This window comes from Tasmannia lanceolata, unplaced genomic scaffold, assembly GCF_043159265.1.
Source record: "Tasmannia lanceolata isolate RefF3 unplaced genomic scaffold, GAP_Taslan_0.1 ptg000003l, whole genome shotgun sequence".
Taxonomy (NCBI): Eukaryota; Viridiplantae; Streptophyta; class Magnoliopsida; order Canellales; family Winteraceae; genus Tasmannia; species Tasmannia lanceolata.
Window position 1 is genome coordinate 13,482,222 of NW_027518680.1, and position 18,883 is coordinate 13,501,104.

Here is an 18,883-nt window from a genome sequence, read left to right on the forward strand (position 1 = left end):
AGTAAGCCGCGAAATCCATATATATCATAGTTTTCACATCATATTCCAGCTTAGTTAAGGTTAATTATCCATGGCAGAGAGGGTTTTTTACTACAGCCCCAGGTGGCGAAGAGCCGACATCGAGGTCCAGAAAGCCGTATGCTTTGGAAGAAGCTTGTACAGTTTGGGAAGGGGTTTTTATGAAATGGGCGGAGTCTCAGAAACTGTAGCCAGAGCAGCTATTTCAATAGCTGCGTGCAAAATGCCTATACGAACTCAATTCGTTATTGTGGGATAGGGATGTGAAACCAAAAGAAAGGAGTATTTTTGATGAAAAATACAATTGCAGATTTATTTAGACTCATTTCATGAAGCTTGTACGATCGTAGCAAGGATAGGAGTGGTACTACGCTCATTCACATTCACCCCTTTAAAAGAGGGGCACGCCATAGGGTTTGAGAGAGAGAGAAGAAATTTTTGACTAGAAAATTGGGTGGCATGGCTAGAAAAAGGGTGGAAATATAATTTTTGACTTGTATTGAATGCACAACACATGCTTGTGTGATGTGTTGTATAATGTAACGTGGCCTTACTTCATCCATCCACCCCGCAATAGGGGTGTAAATGAGCCGAGCCGTGCAGAGCTTGGCCAGGCTCGGCTCGGCCAGGCTCGCGAGCCTTACCGAGCTTGGGTTATATTAAGTTCACACCCTTCATCTTCCCTGGACAGCCCTATATAGTGTAATTTGACTACTTTTTTTACACTATGGGGGGTGGTCCAAGTAACAAATGGGGTTCCTAAAATGAAGTGACATAAATCTCCCTTTCACTCCCTGAACAACACTTTTAGTGTATATATTAATATATAATATATATATTTAAATATATTAAATTCTTAACGAGCCGAGCCTGGCCTTAATCGGGCTTGGCTCGTTAAGCTTAACGAGGCCGGCGAGCCGGCTCAGCTCGGCTCATTAAGGATTCGAGCCGAGCTCGAGCGAGCTTCCGAGCCCGAGTCAAAATTGACACCCTTACCCCCAAAGATTGAAAGGGAAAGTAGTGGAGCCCACTTCCCGTCATTGTATTCTTTGACTAGAATGTTCCGAATACATCAGTGACCATCTTTTGTTAATTTTCAACCATCCAGTATCAAGTCAACAAAATGGACGGATGAGATTATAATATTATGAATGAGATTATATTGGTTTCATGCACCCTCCATGATGATTTGCTCATATCACCATTACGTGTGCTCTACATGTATGATTCAGACATGGCTTTATTCATGCAAACAAATAAAATAGAGAAGTAAGAAATTCTCTTTTGTTCTTGTTGAGACAACACCAGCAACGACAACTACCTAAGCGCGTTTTGGGTATGGAAATTGGACTCTCATCTTTCAAATTGACAGGTGGCCTAAAATGAGGAAGGTTGGAAGATTCACTGTAACGTAACGGTTAGAATTCCTTCTTAAGTAGTCTGACGTCTCCCTAGTCCTCACAAACCACACTCTTTGAAACCCCACCCCCCTCTCTCTCTCTCTCTCTCTCTCTCTCTCTCTCTCTCGTCCAACCAGAAAAAGTGTGACAAATTATACAAGTGCTCATACCCATGGTTTTAAATTTCGACTGAAATCCGAAATTTCGGTTTCGGTAAAAAACGAACCGAAATTGGGTAAACTCGAAATGTTGCAAAATTTCGGTCTCCCCGAAATTCCAGTCCGAAATTTAAGGAGTATCACAAAAAAAATATGGATTTGATTTCTTATGTAATACTTTCCCGAAATTTCTGCCGAAATTTTGTAAGAGATAAAATATTACTTTTTTTATTTTTTTAGATTTCGACTGAAATTTCACAGAAATTTCAGTTTTGATGAGAACCGAAACACAATCCAAAACCGAAATTTGAAACCATGCTCATACCCTAATGACCGTATGAGCGTAATATATGATTTTTTTTATACTGATTCCAAGGTGACCCTGTTTTGATAATGGAACAAACTTGGTTTGTTTTACGTATTTTAGTCACTTTCCGAGCGCCTTTTGGGAATTGTAATTTCCCTTGGCATCTGGTTAAAACATTTAAAACAAGGTGAGCTTGTCTCGTACGCTATAAAAAATGCTCACGCAGAGATATATGAGTCCGTTTTTTTTAGAAAATGACTAAATACTTAAGGGAATTAAACAAAATGCATAGTTTTAAGGAAAAATTATTTAAAAAATGCAAAGTTTTGGTTATATTGTGAACAAAGGGTAGACATTTCAATTTTATAAAAAATGAGCTGTCAGTGAGAAAATATGGCTTTTAGGACAAATATACCCCCCTTGCTTTTTCCCACAACTTTTTTGTGGTTCTAATCCCTATGTTATTCACCTACCCATTTGACCTTTTTCTTTCTTCTTCCCTAAGCCTTCCTCCTTCCAACGTGAAAACTCTATTGTCATAGTGAGAAAGCTCCATTGTCATACTGGCTGCTCTCTCATGCAACTCCACCCACGAAATGCCTTCATGCGAAAGTCCCTACCAAATCTCATATTATAGTTAGACAGACAGTGGGGATCTTAGGGAAAATATATAGTGGGGCCTGTTTATTCAGTGATCTAAACCATTTACTTGCTGGGTCCTTTCATGTAGTGCCATAAAATCTTCTCTACAGGAGGATAATAGCCCTCTAATTTGTTAAGGCTGTTTTTATGGGATTCATTCATTCTAACCCTCTATAATCATAATGGTTCAGATCATCCTATGGAGATCAATTTGGAAGCAAGTCCTATCTATCTACACCAGGGCCCAAACAAATCAATTGTTTATGTTCACTGGCCCCACCTGTGTCCCACCTAAGAAATATGGGATCCATAAGTTTGATTAGATTATCCTATACCCTTGATCAAACAAGTGGTTCATCTAAGTTTGTTCCAAAAGATCATATCTTATACCCCGGAACCACTAGGGAACCACATTTTCTACCCTGAAATCACTAGGGAACCACATCTTATACCCCAGAACCACTAGAGAATCACATCTTATACCGCGGAACCACTAGAGAACCACATTTTTTACCCCGGAACCAATAGGGAACCACATTTTATACCCCGGAACCACTAGGGAACCACATTTTATACCTCGAACCACTAGGGAACCACATTTTATACCTGAGAACCACTAGGGAACCACAATCTATACCTCGGAACCACTAGAGAGCCACATTTTCTACCCTCTGAACCACCAAGGAACCCTGCCTTAAACTCCGAGTCGGAAGTTCGAACCAATGGTCGAACTTCCGAATGGAATCCAGTAGAAATGACAAATCTACTGGTTTCCGTAGGAAATTTGAAGGTTGGTTTGAACATTTGAGTCGGAAGTCCGAAACTAACGTCGGAAATCAGACGGAAACCAGTAGAAATGGAGCTTTATCACGTTGGCAATGGAGTTTTTTTCTTCAAAACTACAATGGCAATGGAGCTTTATCACGTTGCAAATGGAGTTTTTTTCCAACACTACAATGGCAATGGAGCTTGGAAACGTGGCAATGGAGTTTTTTTTTCAAAACTACAATGGTAATGTAGCTTGGAAACGTTGCCAAAGGAGTTTCACGTTAGAAGGCTTGTAAAAGGCTTAGGGAAGAAGAAAATAAAAAGGTGATATGGGTAGGTGAGAAACATAGGGATTAGAGCCTCTAAAAAGGGTGGGAAAAGCAAGTGGGTATAGTTGTCCCAAAACCAAAATTTTCGTACCTGACAGCCCCTACTTTATGAATTTGAAATGTCTACCCTTGATTCACAATAAAACTACATCTTTGCATTTTTTAATAATTTTCCCTAGTTTTAAAATATACATCCTTTAAAATATGATGGTGTATTGGGCCTATAGTATCGTACATATGATCAATATATTGCAAATGTTGTCCATTAATCACGAGATATACTTCTACATATTGGTACTGGAGGTATGCCCATTTTGTCATTATATCAACTGATACTTTTTGATAAATAAGTATCTATAAAAGGTTGAGACCATAGTTGCAAAATTCTCCGGATAGTTAAAAAATTCTTGAATTTATGTTGCCCTGTCCGGCTGTCCTGAACTTTAAAACCCCACTTAATTCAAAAATCTCATAAATTTAAAATAAATGTGAAAATTAAACCTAAATTTTTTAAATTAAATGCAAATTTGAAGAATAATTAGTAAAATTTTATTACATTATTTGCGTATCTCACAAGGATTCGAGATTAATGAAAAATGCATTGCAATAGTAAAAATTAAATCATGTCCTAATCTGACAAACAAGTATACTAACCATCTTTCAATGTCTTTATTGTGTCTTATTCAGTAAAGTTTTATATGGTAAACTCGCGGACATGCAAGTGTATAAGCAAAGAAAGTACATTAGAGACATATATTATGGTGATCCAAACCTTCACTTGTTGAGATCAAGCCTGATTCATGCTAATTACTAATTGCACTCATTCCCAATCCATGAATTTGCCATTTTGAATTTATGCTGCCCAACTATAGATTGGTTTCATGGTTAGTAGGAGTTCCTCAAATTTATGGTTCCCTATCATAGATGCATTAGAAAATATCCTATTGACCGATCATTCTTAACCATCTGATTGGGATGAGATTAATGAACTATCAAGAGAAAAGTTGATTAGACACCGAATCAGAGACATATCTAGTAAGAAGGCTGAGGTTATAACTCAAAACGAAATAACAGTCTTGCGACGGATGGAAGTCCTTTGAAGTTCAACCTTAAACCAGGGGAGCAAAGACATGTAGAATTCTTCTCCTGCAAAAGGAATGGAAAATTTTTAGTTTTTACTATTATTCCTTTTAAGAGAGAGAGAGAGAGAGAGGAGGGGACCTAATGGCCTTGTTTGGCACTGGATTAGAGAATCTAGGGATAGCCATCCTCAAAGCAATATATAAGCGAGTAAGAATTTGATATCAATTGTCATAAGGTAAGGAGGGCAACGGGAATCATGTGATACTTCACAATTTCAAAGCTTCAATTGATCTCTTACACCACATTACAAGACCCTATGGTTGCATCTTACACCCCATTACAACCATGGCCTATGCATTAGGTCCATTCACAATCGATGAAGAGGCTGAGATCAACCTCTGTGGAGAGACTTCTCATCTCCAAACCTGGAGAGGCTTCTCATCCTACTATGGCCTAACCACCACCAATTATACTCACCAACCTAAGACCATGGTTTCAAATTTCGGTTCCGGAATGCATTTTGAAATTTCGGGAGAAATCCAACGGAATCAATTTAAAAGATATTTTAAGTCATATAAAATTTCGGCCGAAATTTTGGGATAATATTAAATAAGGGATAAAATCCAGTTTTTTTTGGGGCATTCCTTAAATTTCGATTGAAATTCTGAAATTTGGTCGAAATTTCATACTGTTTCGAGTTTACCGGATTTTCAATTTCGGTCTCGACCAAAACTTGAAATTTCAGATTTCGGTTGAAATTTCAAACAATGTCTAAGACAACTACCTTCTCATTAGGTGGGATACTGTCAACCACCTAATGAGCCAATCACACAAAGTGCTGGTTCACCAACTGACGTGGCAGGCTCATCCTCTCGCAGTGTCCCCAATGTGCATGCCATGAGATTGATAAAGACATCCATTTGAAATCAGTTTTCAGTACAAACTAATATACATAAATATAATTTAGAAACCAATGCATGTGTGTGTGTGCAATACTGTTCTGGGATTGTTACATGATGATCATCACCATCACGAATCTCCAATCAAGGGTTGATGGCTACACGATCCAACAACAATGATCATTTATTTATAAGGAGGGAGGAAAGGGAAGAGAAATAATGATGATATATCAATTGTGGAGATGGGATTTCAATCTTTCGTTGGTTGAAGAAGCCTACGATGTAGGTTCTCGGGATGGCTATCCCTGAATTCTCGAATAGTCCCTATGTTGAATAGGGCCAATACCACTTATTTAGGCCCTGTTCGTTTGAGATTATGATGACCTATGGTTAGCCCGAGACTGATTATTGGACTCAAAATTAATGTAATTTGAGCCCAATAGTAAGTTTGGACGCTCATCATTGGTTGTCATAATCTGAAATGAACAGGGCCTTATTAGGATTGAAAATGTAATTGTCAAAAACATAGTTAGAAAAGATTACCCCAAAAAGCTCCCTTTTTGTGTTGTGATCAGACCAAATTGTTCCAAATACCTCCGGAAAAGATTACCATAAAAAACTCCCTTTTGCTACTGTGATTGGACCAATTGATTTCAACTAAAGTTAGATTAATCAGCATATTTGTTGCGACCCATGTAGAGATCACCCGTAAAAGCAAACAATTAAGAGGAGGGTGCCCAAGTCCTTAGAAGCCCATCAACATATCTTTCACTTTCCCGATGCGGGATCGTTGTTTTTGCATGGAACCCCAAGGCGGGAGCAACATAGGAACTTGGAGATCCTCCTTGAGAGATTTTGTCCATCCTCGAGGGTACACAGGGGTGCCGTGATCTACCCCGAGGGATTTTCTCCATTCCTGAGGATACCACTTGTTGGGCCTGTATATAACTCACCCTTAAAAGCTAGCCGTTAAGGGGAGGGTGCCCAAGTCCTTATAAGCCCATCCACATCTCTTTCACTTTTCTGATGTGGGATTGTTGCTTTTGCGTGGAACCCAAACAATATTCATTACGGGAAATCAAAATTTGGTTAGTTATTACCATTTTAGATATGTAAGTTCATTGAAATTGGTATAGTTATGGGCTTCAATTAATCAATCAAATCCAAGTTCTATACCACATTTCTTAAGATACAAAAAAGGCTCACAGTTCACATTTAACATGCAAAAGTGTATTCATCAAACAATTAGAATTGCAAAATCAATGAAGTTCTAGCCAATTGTCCATTCATGGTTGGGTTCACCTTCTAACAATATATCAAGAACTGGCTAGAGCACATTGTACTCTAGTGCGGATAATATGCACAAGGATAGCTATCCCCTGGAGTGGCAAAAAATATTTTCTCTGTAAGGAGAGAAAAGGGAAGACAAAAATTGGATGGTTAGGATTGTTGGATCAAAGCGACTTTTGATCTATGGCATCCCATGGGGTGAACTTTCGATCATGTCTTGCCATTGCTAGGCTTTCTAATTACATCCTTGGGAACTCTTAGGCCCAAAGGAAAGATGAAGACAATGAAGATTGAATCACAAAAAGTGTGAACGAGAAAAAAGATTGAACCATGAGAATATTGACTCAAGAAGAAAAATGTTCAGATTCTATGCGGAAAGTTGCTCTGAAGAAGAGGTCTTGCCTCTCCAATTCAGATGGTAAACAACTCTTATCTAGAAGAGGCTAGTTCGAGGCCTTTAAAGTGAAGATCTCATTCTAGCCCCATCAAGAAGCCTAAGGAGAGAGCAATTATTATGCTGTGTTTGGTTGGACAAAATCCCGGCAACCATCGGGATTGCTTTTGGACTTGGGATTCCATTCCTTGTTTGGTTGCCAGTATTGCATTGAACTCTTCGGAGACTCCCTGAGATGTCTCCCATGTAATTATTGCATGTCTGCTGAGGTGGCATTTGTGTCCCCTCCTTATAACTTTCAAACTAAATTCTACAAAAAGGTGGAATTTTGCTTGAAAATATTGGGAATGGTGCCTTTTCTCTCCTTCTCGATTTTCCCTCCCCCCTCTCTCTCTCTCTCTCTCTCTCTCTCCTTTCTATATTGGTAATGACACCCCCTACTTATTCCCCTACTCTCTGAGCCTATGCCGCACAACCAGCCACTACTTAATTACCGCTATTCTCCGAGGTAATTTCAGGAAAATCCAATGCGTGTCTCCTCTTGACTACTTATTCTACTACTCTCCGAGTCTATGCCACTTGTCCAAATAGGAGTTCTTTGTTTTTTTTTAAGAGTATGTTCCATCTCTCACATGAGTTGATTTTGAGTCCAAAATTTATTATTGTACTCAAAATTGAACGCAATTTTGAATCTAATAATCAAGATTATTCAAAATTAATTCTCGAAATCCAAAGTGATCATCGCATGTAAGTCCAAAACAAAGGCCCTATTTGTTTAGGATTTTGAGAACCGATTGTCAATCCAAATGGATTATTGGAGTCATAATTAAATATAAGGCCATGTTCGTTTGAGATTGTGACAACCGATTGTTAGCCCCAAACCTATTATCTGACTCAAATTTAAATGTAATTTTGAGTCTGATAATAGGTTTTGGGCTCACAATCGGTAGTCACAATCTCAAATGAACAAGCCCTAAGCTACTTTTTAGTCCAATAATCGGTTTGAGGCTCCCAATCGGTTGTCACAATCTAAAGCGAACAGGCCTAAGTTTGAGTCAAATTATCAGTTTTGAACTCACAATCAATACTCAAAATTGGGCCTAAATGTAATTTTTAGTCTATAATCAGTTGTAGACTTAAAATCCAAGCAAAAAAAAAAAATTCCCATTTTTGGCTGTGGGAGGAGACAACGTTGACATGTCAAAGATAATGAATGATTAACCAAGAGACATCCATGGTAGTCTCTAGAGATTTCAATGTTATGTTTGGCAACCAAACAATGGGTTTTTCTGACATAGCACCCAAACGCCAAGCAAAAACCCCCAAGCCATCCTGACTTTTGTGGACATGGATTGTTTAGAGATTTGATCGAGTGTTAGTATTTTCTTTTTCCAAAAAAAATTAGGGAAATAATGATGATCTCATAGTCAACATCAAACCCATTTGGTGACAGGAACATTGATCTAGTGGGCCCCAACTAGTCTAATGTGTAGCCATCAACAAATCGATCTAGTGGGCCATATCAGATTTGAGTCCTCTTACTCAAAATTTAGTCTCTGTGGCAGAACTCTGAATATTTTTTTTCCCCATCAGGTGTGAGAAATTGGCTTGGAGAAGACTTGTGAATGGTGGAGTATAGGACAAGGGAAGCTAAAATTAGATGAACCTAACTTTATCTTCTCTTCCTTTCCCTTCACAGTCACACCCAACTCCCGACAAATACAAGCTAACCCTTTAAAATATCTTTCTTTCCGGCATAAATATAGGTATTAGCGGAGGCCCCACAGGCTATTATTCCCCTTAAAATAAGGAAATCTTTTCCTTTCTTCTATTTTCTGTTTTTTCTTTCTTCCTTTTCTTTGCTTTTCGCTTTGTCCTTTGACAAAATTAAACGATACCCTTTTATTTGAACATTACAAAATACGCTATTATTTGTTTTTTTTTTTTTCTCATTTATTTTGTGATTTAATCTGTATTTAAAATGGGACATCAAGACCATTGAATTTTGCAGAACATCTTGAAGTGTCCCGAATGGTCTTAGCCCCAAGCTGAATGAACATTTTAATACATAACAGAATACCAAAAATCAATTAGGAGTGTCAATGGGCCTCATTGTGTCATTGTATCCATATCATAAGGTCCAAAATTATTACGGATCGTGGGCCCTAGCCACGAGGGCCCACGAAATCCGATAGCGTCCAATGTAGGAAGGAAAATATACATCATGGTTTAGTTAGTTTATGTCTTTTTATTAGGGATAATTTTGTAACATTAAAAACCCCAAGTCAAAACAACAAGCAATGTTTCATTCTTCTACTTCTATATTTTATTATGATGATTACCCCCCCTCTCTCTCTCTCTAGTATATATCCTCCCTCCCCTAACCCTACGACGTAAGCAAGACCTAGGACACTCTGATAACTATGAACAACGTAAGCAAGACCTAGGACACTCTGATGGACATTCTAATTCAAAATGTATATTGATCTAGACTCAGAAAGTAGATTAAAAAGCACCCCAAAAATGATCCGACTTATAATAAGGGATCTGAATGGATCGTGTCCAAGATAGTTCATTCCGATCCGAATTGATTCGGTTGACACTCGACACACCTAAAACCAATGATTCAACATTTTAGGGAGGCCGATAGATTGGCTAGGGAAGGTTCCTCAGAGGGGAAGTTGGAAACATTTGATTTCCTTCTCCTTGAATGGTTTTAGCATTCTATGCATTTTCTTCCCCCTTGTTTTAGATTGTACTGCTTTGATCATCTTGATCGCTGGGTCCATCCGTGTTTCTTCTCTTGAATAATATAATTATTTGCCATTTTTTTTAATAAATTTTTGGTGGAACCTTAAAGGAGGCTTCATGGATCGAGAACCTAAGATCATCTGATCAAGTTATTGCATTCTGATGGACTTGTGGTTGTGGGTCGGACAAACGAACCCCGATCACATAGACGTGGCCCAAGCAAAGCCTAGAAAGCATATGCTAGCCAGGGGTGAGCCTTACAGACTTCTTTTAAGTGGTCTTTAAAGCATAGATAATGTGCTTGAGATGCAGGAGTGCATGCTTTCAAAATAGAATCATTGTTCGAAACTAATTCAAAATACATGTAAGGAAATTTTATCTGCACAACAATATTTTGATATTTGCACAGACCCAGCTGTCTTTTCTTCTTTAATTGGAAATGTAATAACTTTTTGAGTTTTGACAGCTATTTAAATACTAAAAGACAGGATGGGTGAGTAAAAATATCAAAATATGGTTGTGCTGATATCATTTCCCTGTATATATTTATATCTATTATTACTCCATTGTTTTAAGAATCACGTGGTGTTTCAACACCAGAAACATGTTGAGCCAATTTAATGTGAAGGATTGTGCTTTGAATAGTATATGTTTTTCTTAATTGCAGGTATCCTAGAAAATCCCACAAGTATCACTACATATCTTAAACAAATGAGCCATTTATGCTTAACTATCTTCGAATAAAAAAAATTAGAAAAAAAAAAAAAAATCCTATCCTGACTCCTGCAACAGAGAGACATTAGTCGGATTGGGTGAGTTGGTGGGCCACTCGTTGGGCCCACTGACTACACCAACCATTGCCAACCGGTCTATTTAGAGCAGTGGGATATCATTCCCTTTTAACCTAACAGGAATGATATGGTGAGACTCGTCTGAGTTCAAAACAAAAAAGATCACTTATGATTGGACCATTTTAGTGGGTCCCATATCTTGTTTATTTGCATACTGGTAGGCCCCTCTAGAAATAAAATGCCTAGAATTCTCTTTTTAAACTTAGACCCGTCTGACCATATCATTCTTTTTATTCTAATCTATCTACAAGACTACAACTTGTACTCGGTTTAGATTTTAAAATATCGGTAGATACGTTAAGTATCGGCAGTCCACCCAACTGTCCTCTCAAAAAACTCAATACAAAAAAAAAAAAAAAAAAAGAAAAGGAGAAAGAAAAAGAAAAAGAAAGAAAACTTCTTTTACATTGGTGTATTTGCTTTTTAGTCATTTTTCAGATTCAAATATGATATTAAAAAAATGTAAAATCCACCGAGAATTGGAAAAAGATTACTAGAAATGAAACAAAAATCTGTTTGGATTCTATTTTGGCTACTAATATTCCCACTAGGATTTTTTGATAATTACACTAACTCATTGTCTTTTATCATTTGAGCAGCTGTGAAAGGCCATCAGAATCCAGTTAAAAAGAGAAGACAAGGTGAGTTTGTGGAATTATCAAAACATGGTAGTGCCAATATCAGTAGACTCCTTTCCATATTTAATATATATGGTGCTTCTTCTTGAAGTTTTCTGTTTATTTTATCATTTTTAGGGTCATCAAGTGCACTGCTCATTTGCCTTGAATATCAAGCAACCTTAGAATTCACACCTCCACTGCAACTCTCATGGCAAAAGGGTAATGATTCAGAATACCAGCTCAATACCCATGTGAGTTCTTATCATCTTTTCTTCCATTTTCATCTACTCTTATTTTTAGGAATTAATAAAAATTACATTAATCCCTTTATTCACCATTAAAAACAGCTTAAACAAAACATCTTTCTTTTTAAAGTAAATCTCTCTCTCTCTCTCTCTCTCTCTCTCTACCATATGGAAGGTTTTTTCCTGTTATTTTTGGAAATAAAATCTCCATAATAATATTGTTTTCCAAATATATGAATTCTATACTATTTCTTATTGGAGAAAGATCAAACCCTAATTACTTCTTGTTTATCACTTAGTCTTTTTATAGAAATAAGATGATAATTATTCTAATGATATATAATTAGTATTATTCTTTAATAACATATACTGATATGGATGCTTTTGAATTTGTTTCAGTAACAGCTGTGTAGGCCGTTTCAGGCTTTTGCTTTAGTAGCCAAGCCAAAAACAAAAGGGGAGGGAGAGCTTTACAAATCAAATAGGTTTTCTCCATACTCTAATCTCTCTCTCTCTCTCTCTCTCTCTCTCTCTCTCTCTCTCTCAAACGTCTACATGCAGTACATAAATTAAAATGAACTTAAAGGTATATATGTATGTGGCACCTTTTCCTCTTTTCTCATTGGTTTCAGTTAAAGTAGAGGGAATTCTGGTGTTTTCCATGGTTAAAGTGGGTTTATATTTCAATCTCACACCAACAGTTTCTTCTTTTCCTTCACCCTTTCTCCTCCTCTTCCTCCTACTCTTTTCTTTTATCTCTCTTGCACCCGTTTGTGATTTTGAAGAGGGTTCATTTTCCTTTTATCATTTGGGCTTTCGCTGAATTTACAATTTTAGATCTGTGGTCTGAGGAAGGTTGGCTGTTCATAGGCCCCTTTTTTTCTCTATTTTGTGGGTCTTTCTAATTTTTCTCAATCTATAACATGTTCTTGTTTGATTCATCTGATGGAGATCAAAAACTGAATTATTGAAGGGTTGAATCAGTAATTTTTTTATTTTGATATTTTACTGGTTTTTGACAACTATTTTAATCCTCCATATCGTAAGATCTTGGATAGAATTAGATTCTGTTGATGAATTTCCTTTAATTTGATATTGGGTCCATATTATTTTTTGTTTTGCAGTAACCCGCTGTAGAGATCTGGATTGGGAGGACATGAGTAATTGATGTGAAAAGGAATGAAGATCCTTCGAAAGAATTCCGGTAAAGTGATGAAAATAAACATATCTTGTTTCTGAATCAACCATGAATAAGAATCATATAGGTTCCAGTTCTGATCTTATTGACGCGAAGCTCGAAGAGCATCGAATGTGTGGTTCGAAGCAATGCCCCGGTTGCGGACACAAACTTGAACGAAAGCCGGTATGGAAACTAAATAATGTTTTATGATTCTTCGAATGGGTAATTAAATAAGAATGATGGGATGTGCTGATTTTGAGTATATTGTGATTTTCTGTTGTCTAAATTTGAGTATATTGTGATTTTCGGTTGTCTAAATTTGAGTATATTGTGATTTTCTGTTGTCTAAATTTTAATTGATTATTTTTTTTGCAAAAGCAAGAAAAGAAGATTTTATTTTATTTTATTTTCAGGACTGGATAGGGCTTCCGGCAGGAGTGAAATTTGATCCAACAGATCAGGAATTGATAGAGCATCTTGAAGCTCAGGTCAAATATGAGCACTCAAAATCTCACCCTCTGATAGATGAGTTCATCCCTACAATAGAAGGAGAAGATGGCATTTGCTACACCCATCCTGAAAAACTTCCAGGTTAGAAACTTCCCGAGTTCGTCTCTCAGTATCTTATATATGATGTAAGGTACCATGCTTGCTAATTTTAATACATCACTCTATGTTTGTTATTCATTTTGAAATTCTATGGAAGTTGCTATATGCTCCTCAACAGCTCTCACATATTCGCATGAGGATAAAATCATCTGGGATTAGAATTTTTTATCACTCAACTTTCTTCTCCCTCACATAATCTCATGAAGGTACATGCATGTGGGATTGGATATTTTGATCCATATCTCAGCTTTCTAGTTGTTACCTCTCACATATTCTTATGAGACTAAAATCCTCTGCAGTTTGAATGTTTAAGCCATCTCTCAACTTTTTTTCTCTCTCATATATTCTCATGAGGTTAAATGCATGTGGGATTGGATATTTTTATCCATATATCAGCTTTTTAGTTGTTACTTGATAACCCCCCTCCCACTCTCTATCTCTCTAATGAAGGTAGACTTCATTTAGGGTTTATTTGCTGTATGTAACCATCTCTCCATTATATGCTAAAAGAATCTTAGTTTGCTCTTTTCTCACCTTAAACCTCAATCGATGTTATAATGGCTACTTGTCTAACATACAGGTGTGACAAAAGATGGTCTCAGCAGGCATTTCTTTCACAGGCCTTCTAAAGCCTACACAACAGGAACAAGGAAGAGGAGGAAAATACAAACAGAATGTGATTTGCAAAGGGGTGAGACCAGGTGGCACAAGACAGGAAAAACAAGGCCTGTAATGGTGAATGGAAAGCAAAAAGGCTGCAAGAAAATCCTTGTCTTGTATACCAACTTTGGAAAGCACAGAAAACCTGAAAAGACCAACTGGGTCATGCACCAATATCACTTGGGTCAACTAGAAGAAGAGAAAGAAGGAGAGCTTGTGGTTTCCAAGATATTCTACCAAACCCAACCAAGGCAATGTAACTGGTCAGAAAGGAGTACCCCTGGGGAGAGCATTGACCATAGAAGGGATAGTGGTAGTGGGAGCTCTTCTTCCAAAGATGTTACCCATAGAGATGACTTGTCTGGGGTTGGAATTTCAAGCTATAGTGCCATGGAAATCCAGCAATTGAAATCTGATAATTTCAGCTTTGCCCCATTCAGGAAGAGCTTTGATGAGGTAATTAAACTCTTGAAATTTCATCATCTAGTATACAGTTAATTACAATTATTAAACACACCGATAAAATTGAATGCACACATTCATGAAAAAAATGGAATTATGGGTTATTTCTTTTTGTATAGAGATTCATTAGGATATCAATTATAAACATTTTTTGGTCAGTATTTGATCATCCATCTTACAAATCAATGCATAGGGTTTGGAAAATTGCAAATACTTTTTGTTAGGAGCGATTCCAGCTACTGGTTGATTATATTAACAACTAATATCCAAGACCAAATCAATTTTTTTTTCTATGGATAAGCTCGAGAAATCCTTTGTTTCCCTCTATAAAAACACATATTTTATTGCATGAATCTGATACGCATGAATAAGACAACATCTACACATCCATTTAAAAATAGGCCATATATACAATAAAAAAAACCTACCTTATAAAATAATAGGCTAATAGAGAAAGCTTTTAATTAGCTTGATTTTTCACATCACCAATTTGATGCACCTGCATGAAACAATTAGTGGGGCTTCACAAACAAAAAATAATACCCAAAACCCTTCAATTGTCCTGTATGAGCTATCAATTTATCACAATATAAGTCATCTTATTAACACCTATTAACATAACTCTAAATGTTGGATCCTGTCAGCTATGTATGATCACACTTCTTAGGAGAAACTTGGGCAAAGTTTGTGAATCAGCATGTATTCAGTTTTATGTTTTTAGTAACTGTTGTTGTGGGTTTTGACAGGTGGGAATGGGAGAGGCTTCAAAGGGAAGAGAAATTTTAGGTCGCACGTGTGAGGAGCATGAAGAACAAGAGCACCAAAGGCCACATCACGTGAGCCATGAGCACCAACAGCAACTTGCAACGGCAGCCTTCCACGTCAGCAGGCCTTCAAACTCCATATCTACTATCATCTCTCCTCCTCTCCGCCAGACCTCCATTGTCCTTGATGATCCTTACCATGTCTCAAGAATAATTCTCCAAAATCAGGTATTCAGATAAGAAATTTATAAACATCAGGTTCCATTTTTCTGTTATTTTTTCTTTAGGCCATGTTTGGATTGCAGGAATTTTTTGGACAAGTTTGGAAATGAAAAATATTTCTAAAATTTCCTAAATTTTTAGGCCACTGATATTGGCACTATCAAATGTTAATAATTGCACTATCATCTTGTCTTTTATTCTTTAAATAGCGTCAAAAGTTATTTCAATTCCCAAAAGAGTTCTCAGAAATCCAATTAAAGAAGAAAAGGCAATCTGAGTTTGTGTTATTATTGACACAGATGTGCCAATATGACTAGCCTTTTTTTCATACATGAGAAAGGGAAATATTATCAGCACAACCGTATTTTGATAATTGCACAAACCCAGCTGCCTTTTTTTTTAATTGGCTGATGAGAGCTTTTTGGGAACTGTAATAGCCTTTTGACAGCTCTTTAAATACTAAAAAACAAGATGGTTTGTGAAAATATCAAAATAAGGTTGTGCTGATATCATTTCCCCATGAAAAAAAACATAACTTGAACAAACCCTATTCAATTTTTATTTAGAGGGACCTTCAATTTATGATCATATCCCTCTAGATTAATCATAAGATTAATCACAATCAAATTATTTCCCTCTACATTGAGGAACGAAAAAAATTTCTTGAGGATTTTTTTTGAGAAATGTTTTTCTTGCAGGGCCTTAATTTATGCATAATGGCTTGGATTTCTCATCTGTGACTGTGCTTATCTTTTGTCTGACTTCAATTTGCTAACAGCAAAACCAGCACCACCATCAAAAACTGGCAGAAAGATCTTCTGGCTTGGAAGAACTGATAATGGGGTGCACTTCAGCCGACATGAAAGTAAGTGATCTCAACTTTGACCCTGAAATCCATGAGGCTTGCATGTCATATACAAACTCAAACCAGACAAAAACCAGATGGTTTAAAAGGGACAAAGCAAAAGGGAGAAACCCGCTTTTTTGAAATTTGATGAAAGAGAGAAATCAGAAGCATGTGTTTTTTTTTTTTTTTTCCCTTTAAAAAATATTTAATGGGTTTTGGTTAAGATGGGTACTCGTTTGCACCATATACATGGTGCAATTAGCATGTATTGAACATGTGGAGATGCTGCTCATTGATCTGGGTCGTCCATCTGGTTGGCCCCACAGTTATTGGCCATGGGAAACCAATGATCTGATGATCCAACTATCTGTTAAAGGCTTGCAAATGGGAGAAACACATTCTAACTGGATATTTGCATTGCACCGTTCTGATGGTTAGATTTTCTTGTCACAAATTTATGCATGACTATTCAATTTATGGGCCCATTGGATGGATGGTCCAGATTGATCAGGTTTCATGCGTCAAATCACTATTCCTCAAAGTAAAATAGCATTTTCTGTTTTGAAAGAAGGAAAAAAGAAATTAAAAATATGCATTTGAAAAAGAATTGCCAAAAAATAAAGATTCCTGCCATAAAAAGAAAACCTGTGTCTTGGTGGGTTGTTTGTAGGTTAGAGTAGGTTAGCTATTGGCAACGTCAAGATTCAAATTCTGTATTAAAAATCAGAAAACAGACTTTTCTTCTCTATCAGGAACATGATGTAAACAAAAAGAAAAAATAATGACTTTTTCAATTTCAGTTTCACGGGCTTATAGTTTTAAGTAAATTAACAAAAAATAAGATCTATACAAGACTAAACAAACATAAGGTAAAAAAGAAGAAGAGGAAAACACACCTTTTATTAGCCATTCAAAAAAAAAAAAACACCCTTTATTTTGAAAGATAACAACAGAAGCTTCCTTTTGTTTCTTTTGAAACAACAAAAAAGTGTATAACTGAAGCTTTTTTCTTGTGGGGTGGTCCCTTTTTAGACTAGCCCCTAACAAAACACATGACCCCTCCGAATTTTTGAAAAAAAAAAAGATAAAGAAAAAGAAAAAGGGAAGCCTTTTAAATGCATGGCATTGTAGCAATAAGCAAGCAAAAAACTCATTTCCCTTGTATCTTGTTCATAAGCCATCTTCAAACAATAACAATAACGCACCTGAAATTAGAAGAAACAAAAACAAAAAAAGAAAACGGCAAGCTTTCTTTCATGTATGGTTTTGTAGCAATATTCATATTACAAACCCTAATTTTCCAGTGCATGTACAAATTTCTCTTGCAGGAATCATCAATGGCAAACCCACCAGAGTCAGAATGGTTAAAGTACTCCTTCTGGCCTGACCCTGACAACCCAGATCATCATGGGTAGGAGCAAAAAGAAAAAACATTCTAACAGACAACATCATCATCAGTACTTGAATGATCCTTCAGCTCTTTTCAAGAGAAGAAACCGAGGACCCCTCTAAGGTTTCCTCTTTTTTTCTTCAAAGAACTGAGGATAAGGTCTGATGAAACTAAATGTACAATAATCTTAGTTGGAAAAAGAGAATGACCAAAAGGAGAAAGAGAAAAGAAGGAAAGAAAAAAAAGAAAAGAAAAGAAAAGAAAAGAAAGCTGCTATTGCTGACAATAGCAGGGAAGCTGAATGCCAAAGCCAATCAATCATGCATGGAAATCATCCCCCTCATCATTACCATATCATCATCATCACTACCTATTATCATATAGTATTATTCTTTTCTCTTTTTCCACATGTATTATTTTTCCTTGTGTTCAAACTTCAAACACAAAATCAAAATTGGTTTGTGCAAAAGGAAAGTTATTCCGTGATATATTTGTTTGTTATATTTCATTGTCATTTGTTGAAAATTAAACTTTGCTTATAAGTTCTAAATTATATTGAAAACATCATTTTCTTACAAATTCTTTCATCTTTCACATAAATTCCAAAAATTAAATGGATACTGACAATGAGAAAACATTTGTTGTGTTACCAGCCTTCGCCTAAAAAATCTCACTCATTAATGGCATGCAAATGGGGGCTTAAAAATCTACGGATTTTTGTTGAGAAAAACCACTAAATTTTCTTCTTCTTCTTTTTTTTTTCATCCCACCCGTCACGCACACATCTACGACTTTCTCTTTTTTTCTTTTGAAAAGAGGGTTTTCTTGGTTCCTATTCTAAATATTTTTCCAAGTCATGTGTGTGGGAATGTGGGCCGACCTCACAGGATGAACCCCACAACAATCCCCTCTCTAAATATTCAGGAGGGCTCTTCGTACTTGGTGCTCACAGGGCACTCATGCCTGCCAATTCTCGGCATAGCTCATGCTTCTT

At 36.6% G+C, this 18,883-nt stretch overlaps 1 protein-coding gene across 5 annotated transcripts; it reads left to right on the plus strand.

Annotated features, from left to right (window-relative positions):
- The first annotated feature begins 11,639 nt into the window (after positions 1-11,639).
- LOC143851835 (NAC domain-containing protein 75-like) lies at positions 11,640-18,377 on the plus strand. 5 transcript variants are annotated; one of them, XM_077361354.1, is made up of 9 exons: positions 11,640-11,761; positions 12,155-12,240; positions 12,880-12,959; positions 13,050-13,118; positions 13,349-13,526; positions 14,125-14,660; positions 15,413-15,658; positions 16,431-16,517; positions 17,828-18,377. In XM_077361354.1, exons 4-9 carry the CDS (start codon positions 13,065-13,067, stop codon positions 17,912-17,914), a joined length of 1,188 nt encoding a protein of 395 aa, XP_077217469.1. In that variant the 5' UTR covers positions 11,640-11,761; positions 12,155-12,240; positions 12,880-12,959; positions 13,050-13,064; the 3' UTR covers positions 17,915-18,377. The 5 variants fall into 5 exon arrangements, with proteins under 5 accessions (XP_077217469.1, XP_077217446.1, XP_077217462.1 ...); XM_077361331.1 differs by having other exon boundaries at positions 12,880-13,118; XM_077361360.1 differs by lacking the exons at positions 11,640-11,761; positions 12,155-12,240 and adding an exon at positions 12,391-12,610.
- Positions 18,378-18,883: the final 506 nt, after the last annotated feature.

What these genes read in the sequence shown, in the direction of transcription:
- LOC143851835 (XM_077361331.1), top strand. Translation starts at nt 13,002, where the DNA reads ATGAATAAGAATCATATAGGTTCCAGTTCTGATCTTATTGACGCGAAG. An exon ending in TCAGGAAGAGCTTTGATGAG is followed by an intron (nt 14,661 to 15,412) that starts GTAATTAAACTC and finishes GGGTTTTGACAG; the next exon opens with GTGGGAATGGGAGAGGCTTC. An exon ending in GCACTTCAGCCGACATGAAA is followed by an intron (nt 16,518 to 17,827) that starts GTAAGTGATCTC and finishes TTTCTCTTGCAG; the next exon opens with GAATCATCAATGGCAAACCC.